Source organism: Limulus polyphemus, unplaced genomic scaffold (genome assembly GCF_000517525.1).
Source record: "Limulus polyphemus unplaced genomic scaffold, Limulus_polyphemus-2.1.2 Scaffold4699, whole genome shotgun sequence".
Classification (NCBI taxonomy): Eukaryota; Metazoa; Arthropoda; class Merostomata; order Xiphosura; family Limulidae; genus Limulus; species Limulus polyphemus.
In genome coordinates this window covers 72,810-79,939 of record NW_013670309.1, presented here as the reverse complement: position 1 = coordinate 79,939, position 7,130 = coordinate 72,810, and the positions used below count along the sequence as shown (strand labels likewise).

Genomic DNA, 7,130 nt, shown 5'->3' with positions numbered 1-7,130 from the left:
AATATTACTGACTAGCTTACAAAAACAATAACTCTTACCCTGACTAGATTTATTTTATTAATCTTCTCTTGATCATTCACACACTGATAACTCCTCATTCAATATTTCAAGGAACTCAGAATCATTGAATTAATTGTTTGCTCATATTCATAACTAATGCACTGATGTCTATATATTTCTCAAAGTTTCTTGATCTTAAAGTCATGCACCTTTTAGCTAACCTCTAAATCAAAACACTGAATACATAGCTTACGAAAACATCATAATCTTCCATTTCAACTTCAGTCCTGAACTCATACAACTTGTTCTTGATACAACTAACATTAGAATAATAGCAAGTTTATGTTTAAATCTGCCAGACTTGTCTTAAATACTAGATTTAATTAAAAATTAATGATGAGTTGATAAAATAAATAAATAGATACAGTTAGGTTGTTAAAAACTAAGCTGCAGATATGTTACTTTTTGGTATAATGGTTCAAATTGTAGGTTAAATATGTTACTGTATTTTATTATGAACTAAACTACATGTATGTTGTGAAAGTTCAAATTTTAGGTTTAACCTACTCAAGTATCAAGGTTTAACCTGTTACTGTATGTTATGAAGGTTGAAGCTGTAGGTTTAATATGTTACTGTATGTTGTGAAGGTCCAAGCTGTAGATTTAATATGTTACCGTATGTTGTGAAGGTCCAAGCTGTAGGTTTAATCTGTTACTGTATGTTATGAAGGTTGAAGCTGTAGGTTTAATCTGTTACTGTATGTTGTGAAGGTCCAAGCTGTAGATTTAATATGTTACTGTATGTTGTGAAGGTTGAAGCTGTAGGTTTAATCTGTTACTGTATGTTGTGAAGGTTGGAGCTGTAGGTTTAATCTGTTACTGTATGTTGTGAAGGTCCAAGCTGTAGATTTAATATGTTACTGTATGTTGTGAAGGTTGAAGCTGTAGGTTTAATCGGTTACTGTATGTTATGAAGGTTGGAGCTGTAGATTTAATATGTTACTGTATGTTGTGAAGGTTGAAGCTGTAGGTTTAATCGGTTACTGTATGTTATGAAGGTTGGAGTTGTAGGTTTAATCTGTTACTGTATGTTATGAAGGTTCAAGCTGTAGATTTAATATGTTACTGTATGTTGTGAAGGTCCAAGCTGTAGATTTAATCTGTTACTCTATGTTATGAAGGTTCAAGCTGTAGGTTTAATCTGTTACTGTATGTTATGAAGGTTCAAGCTGTAGGTTTAATCTGTTACTGTATGTTATGAAGGTTGAAGCTGTAGGTTTAATCTGTTACTGTATGTTGTGAAGGTCCAAGCTGTAGATTTAATCTGTTACTGTATGTTGTGAAGGTTGAAGCTGTAGGTTCAGTCGGTTACTGTACGTTGTGAAGGTTCAAGCTGTAGGTTTAATCTGTTACTCTATGTTACGAAGGACTGAACTACAAGTAATATTTTACTGGATTTTGTCAATGGCCAAGAAGCAAAAATACTACATACATTTCTAAAATACTGAAATTTAGAACAACGAACCACACATATAAAATGAAATTTTAATTTTCAGAAAACCAATTTTGAAGGCCATCAGACAATAATTTCATTAGTGTATTTGGAAAATGACTTAAAATCCTTGTTACAAGAGGATGTTAGCAATATTCCTGACTCTCATCATTCCATGGAAAGTATTGGAATCAATAAGAATATTACCGTTATTGATAGTAAGTAAAAATAACTGGTAGAGTAAAAATAAAGTACGAGGATCAGACGGTTTTTTACTATAACTTTAAAGGAGATCAAAGGTCGGATAAGAAAGTCACTCTTTTTTTTTTTTTGGTAGGTCAATAGACAATGTTCAGGAGCCTGAACTCTCTAAAGTTACTCGTATTTTTAAAGGCCAGTTATCTTACTTATGTAGTGAAAAAAATTCTAAACATCGTATAAAAAGCTTTACAAAATTATTTAGTGAAGTATGATATTATGAATTCACCAATGGGGAATCTTGTTTTATAACATCATCTTTTTTTCAAGAATGTTACTTATTAACTGGAAGATGGCACAGATTTGGCATGGTTCAACTTTTAAAAACTTTTTGATAATGCACCACACAAAAATTTATCTAATGAAATTACATCAGCAAGAGATAGAGAAAGATTAGTTAACTGAATGGTGGCTGACTGAGAGAAAGTGAAAAAGATATTTGTGAAATCTTGTTAAACCGAAGTACTTTTTCTTATTTACAGTAATAATATTGATAGCTACATTATTTATAAAGTCTGCTAATGACAGTAAACCCTCAGGGTTTTTCAAGATGTAGTAAGGATGTTGAGTACTACAGAATGACTTGAATCAACTGGTAATTTGTACAAATAGTTGACAAACGACTATTATTTGTAGTGTGTGCCCAGTAATTATTCAGGATTGACCATAATAATTTGAATTGCAAGTCTAATAAAACCCACTCAATACAGTTACTGAAAAAAAAAGGATACTGCCATGACTGTACCTAAACTACTCAAGCCACTGAGGTACTGCTAGCAGTCAAACTAATAGAATATTGTTAGGTTATACTTATAGATGTATTGATTACAAGTTTAAAAATTGGTAATTTTCGTATATATTATTCACTAATTAGACAACATTTGGAGTCTGTGTACAGTTTTGGTCTCTTTATCTATGAAAGAATATTTATTTTGTAGAAAGAGTTAAGTGGAGGGTTACTAGAATAATTCTGGGAAGGAAGGGTTATCTTATAGAATAGGTTAAAATCTCTAAATTTACTTTCTCTCAAGAAAAGGGTAAGAGATGATCTTATTGAAAAGCATGGGATTATCTGAGAGATTAATGGGATTAGAGCCTTTGATCTCTTTGTACCGTATTCTGAAGACAACACGAGGAGAGTGCAAAATTTGAAAAAGATGGGCTAAGCCCCAGTTAAGGCAGTTTTATTGTTCTAACAGGGTGAATAGTTTATGGAATGAGTTAACATCACACTAGTGAAAGCCAAATGTTACAAAGGTTTAAGATTGATGTCAAAGTTTATCCAAATAACAAAAAGTGAATTTAACTTTTCTTTTTGAGAGATGATGTTGAACGATCACATGGTCCCTTAATGTCCGCATGTTTTATTTCTGTTGCATAAGTTATGACATCAAATCATAAAAAGTTTAATTTATCTTTACACAAAAATACACAAATACTTATACAAAATAATTTAATTTATTTAAAAAAACAAGAGAAAATACTCAATAGCCACAGCACTTGAAATTCTTTTACGCAGGATTAGAGTAAATTAATCTATACACCTTTTTATTAGCTATATTTTTTTGCTCAAGCAATACCAAGTGTGGGGTGCACGTATACCCGATTTGATATAGTTACTCATCAGGATCTCTACCAGCACACCCTCAAATTGAAATTATTTAAGGCAGGATTAGAGTAAATTAATCTACGAGACCTTGGACACGGTCAACTACATCAATCGAAAGAGTTTGACCTCCTAAGTACAAAACTGTAATTAGATCTCAAATCAGACAAGAGATGGCGGAGCTACAACCTAACAGTTTGTACTTGTAAAAAAAGAAAAAATTCATTCTATGAGCCATGGCTAAAAACTCCAGGTTACTTAATTCTTTAAGTTGTTTCTCTTTAAATGATCTTTAAGTATTGTTCAGAATTGAGAAGAAAACAGAAACAAATAATTGAAAATTTAGCAGTGTAAGACTAGAGGGAAGGCAGCTAGTCATCACCACCCACCGCCCACTCTTGGGCTACTCTTTTACCAACGAATAAGGGAATAGACCGTCACTTAATAAGGCCCCCCACGACTGAAAGGGCGAGCATGTTTGGTGGGACAGGGATTCGAACCCGCGACCCTCAGATTGCGAGTCGAGCGACCTAACCACCTGGCCATGCTGGGCCATCTTTTTTATATAACACTACATTAAAAAAACTATAAAATTATGAAATTTTTCCTAAAATGATAAGTCTTAAATTATGTGTGAACCAATGGTTACTCTTTTTTGATAAACACTTCATGTATATTAAAAATACAAAGTTAATCAAATTCAGTTTCTTTGCGTGACTCGGATGAATAATCTTATTTAGTAATAAATACAAATAAAAAATTCAGAAACACTATTTATTCCCAAAAATTTGCCTTACATCTTCATTGTTTACAAGCAACAGACCCAATATAATCACAAACTGTTTTTTAGCACTTAATAAAAACAAGTCTTCAACATTGTGAACGTTTTATTCTAGATAGCTTGTTTGTTTTTTTTATTACTCAACGAGTCCCGTATTTTGGTATGCAAAACAATAATTAAAACTAATACTGCCTACTAACTGTCTTTATGTTCATTCAAAACATTTAAATTAAAAAGTAGTCTAACTAAATATAAAAAAAAAACTTTACTCCAAAACCTTCCCGATGTAACACAAAGAAATATGTAATTGGTTTTAGTTTTATACAAGTGCAAACATACAAGTTTCATTTTGTTTAAATAATGTTTTAAGCACTATTGGTTTTATACATATTGTTATTTCACTCCAGATTATAAATACACATTATATAATTTTCACAAGTTTAACTACTCAGAAATGAGGGGAAAAAAAACGTGCTGCCATACTTTCTCTACATAACCATTGTTGTGATGTACTTTATTTTCCCTACAGCACATATTTATGTGCTTACTTTAATTATTCCAGAACATCTTACGGATGGTTTTAAAATAAAATATACCTTCTGAAAGATATCGTACTGTATGTGTTAATATACTTACAAATGTTTCGAACCACATTGTGTTCATTATAGGATAAACCAATTGTGTGATAACATTTTTCTATGCAAGTCTGTTTTAATGTTTCAGGCTTTCACTACTGGGTTACACACATGAAGTAAATGTACTGTACAGAACACAGTAACAGGACAAACCAAAAACCCCTTAAATAATGATAACTTGTATATATATATTATTAATACATTATAATAGATAACAATAAAAAAGTTGGTCTTGGAATACAAGGATTTAACATTTCAAACTAAGTTTATATAAATTTAACTGTGCTTAATTAGATAATAACATGTAGTTGCAAACTTTCTTACATATATTTCAAAGAAAGGAAAAAAAAGGGTTTATTTTATGCAGACTTTGGGGCAATATGGTTCAACTAAAAGCTTCGAGAATTCCTTGACCTCAGCTGTTCCCCGAACCTCATGGTCAAGTAGAGGAAGTTTTGTAACATGAAAGTCCTCATACAGATCAGCAATCTGTTCCAGATATTTCGACTGGAGCTTATACCGAGCTACACACATGCGGCATGGTGCTTCTCCCTGTTGAGGGAACAAAAGTTGGTTTACAATAATATTATGAGTATCAATCCCACACTTTGTCAGTTCCTGTACCAGACGCTCAGTTTCGTAGAGTGAAAGAAACTCAGCAATACAAACACATACAAATGTTGTTTGTTCTGGGTCCCGAAACTGTTTGTTCACCTGCTGAATAACTGGGAGCATTTCTTCAACTTTTGAGGACATTACATCTGCAGTGACATCCTGCAAACCAAAAACTGATGCTACCTGAGATATGAAAGGACTAAGATGAGATTTCAGGCGAATTAGTTTTCCAAGACTCTTCTCCACTACTTGTGGGAATGATAATAAACGTAGGGTATGTCCAGTTGGGGCCGTGTCAAATATGACGACTGAAAAGTTCATACTTTTTACAAGTTTCATGACTTCCGCATAGCTCATAGCTTCATCAATTCCTGGAAAAGCTCCTAACAACTCTTGCATCATGTTTTTTCCAACTCGCATAGGATCATCATCTTCAAAATATTCATCTGGAAGTTCAGACACTCCCATATTAGGATCAATTTCCATTGCGAACAAATTGTCAAAACCTTTTACAAGGGTTGGAATCTTTGAAAATTTTTGGTCGAAAGCGTCAGAAATATTATGGGCGGGATCTGTCGATATAATTAAAACACTTTCCCTCACGGCTGAAAGCTGAATAGCAAGACTACAACTACACGTGGTTTTACCTACACCACCTTTACCACCCACAAAAACCCATTTCAAAGATGTTTGCTCTAACACATTTTTAACTGAGGCTTCTAATGGTAACATTTCACAATCAGCCATTATGTTAAGAAATAAATGAACTGATGTTACAACGCGAATACTTTATGAGAAAACGTAGTGGAAAATAAGCCTCGCGTTTCTCAGCTTTACTCTCTTAAGCCTAACACTAAATATTGAGACGCCACCAAACAAGCAGACTAGTAACAAAATGCTACGTATTAAACTGTAAATTTATATATATAAACTTATTTAAATTCAATTTTTTAAAATTATTCCTTTCATAATTACAATCAATATCTTTACATTTAATATCATACTGTGATAAAAAACGTTAATTATATATTGTGAAAAATGTTTCATATGGCTGTAAAAACGAAATTCCTAAGAGTTTTGATGCTCATTTTTAGCACATCAGACACGTTTGCTAATATGTATTTATCTGTTTGGTCCAAAATATTCCCTTGGTAAGTCAGCGGTAAGTTTACAGACTTGCAATGTTAAAATCTATTGTTCGATTCTCTACGGTGGAGAGAGTGCAAAAAGCTTATTTTGTAGTCTGGCATTAAAACAACAATAACAATTTTGAAAATATTAATACAAAATGCTACGTATTAAACTGTAAATAAATATATATATATATATATATAAACTTATTTAAATTCAATTTTTTAAATTATTCCTTTCATAATCACAATCAATATCTTTACATTTAATATCATACTGTGATGATGACAAAACCTTGTCGAAACGTTGTGCATTTGCTGTTATGTTAAACTTATATTAAAGTTTTTCTTCATTACCCATTCAAGCCGTCTCCAGCCATTATTAATACAGGATATATCTTTATAAGCATATTTTATTTTTTAAACTCTTAGGAACATTTTATAATTCATCTATAATATTTAAAATATTAGCTTCGATCTATTAAAGTTATATAAGTCCCTGTAATATGACAATCTAGTTAATATAGAAACTAAAGCATAACAACGTTCAGTGAGATGAAGGATCTCTTTATTTCCCCGAAATGGAGCCGAAGGCCGCCTGGGGGGATCTCCT

The 7,130-nt window shown here is 32.1% G+C and overlaps 1 protein-coding gene across 1 annotated transcript; it reads right to left on the bottom strand.

The window, feature by feature from the left end:
- Positions 1-235: 235 nt before the first annotated feature.
- Positions 236-6,244, bottom strand: LOC106471563 (ATPase ASNA1 homolog). Its single transcript, XM_013932167.2, has 2 exons — positions 5,054-6,244; positions 236-248 (listed from the first exon to the last, which is right to left on the bottom strand). Exon 1 carries the CDS (start codon positions 6,132-6,134, stop codon positions 5,127-5,129), a length of 1,008 nt encoding a protein of 335 aa, XP_013787621.1. The 5' UTR covers positions 6,135-6,244; the 3' UTR covers positions 236-248; positions 5,054-5,126.
- Positions 6,245-7,130: the final 886 nt, after the last annotated feature.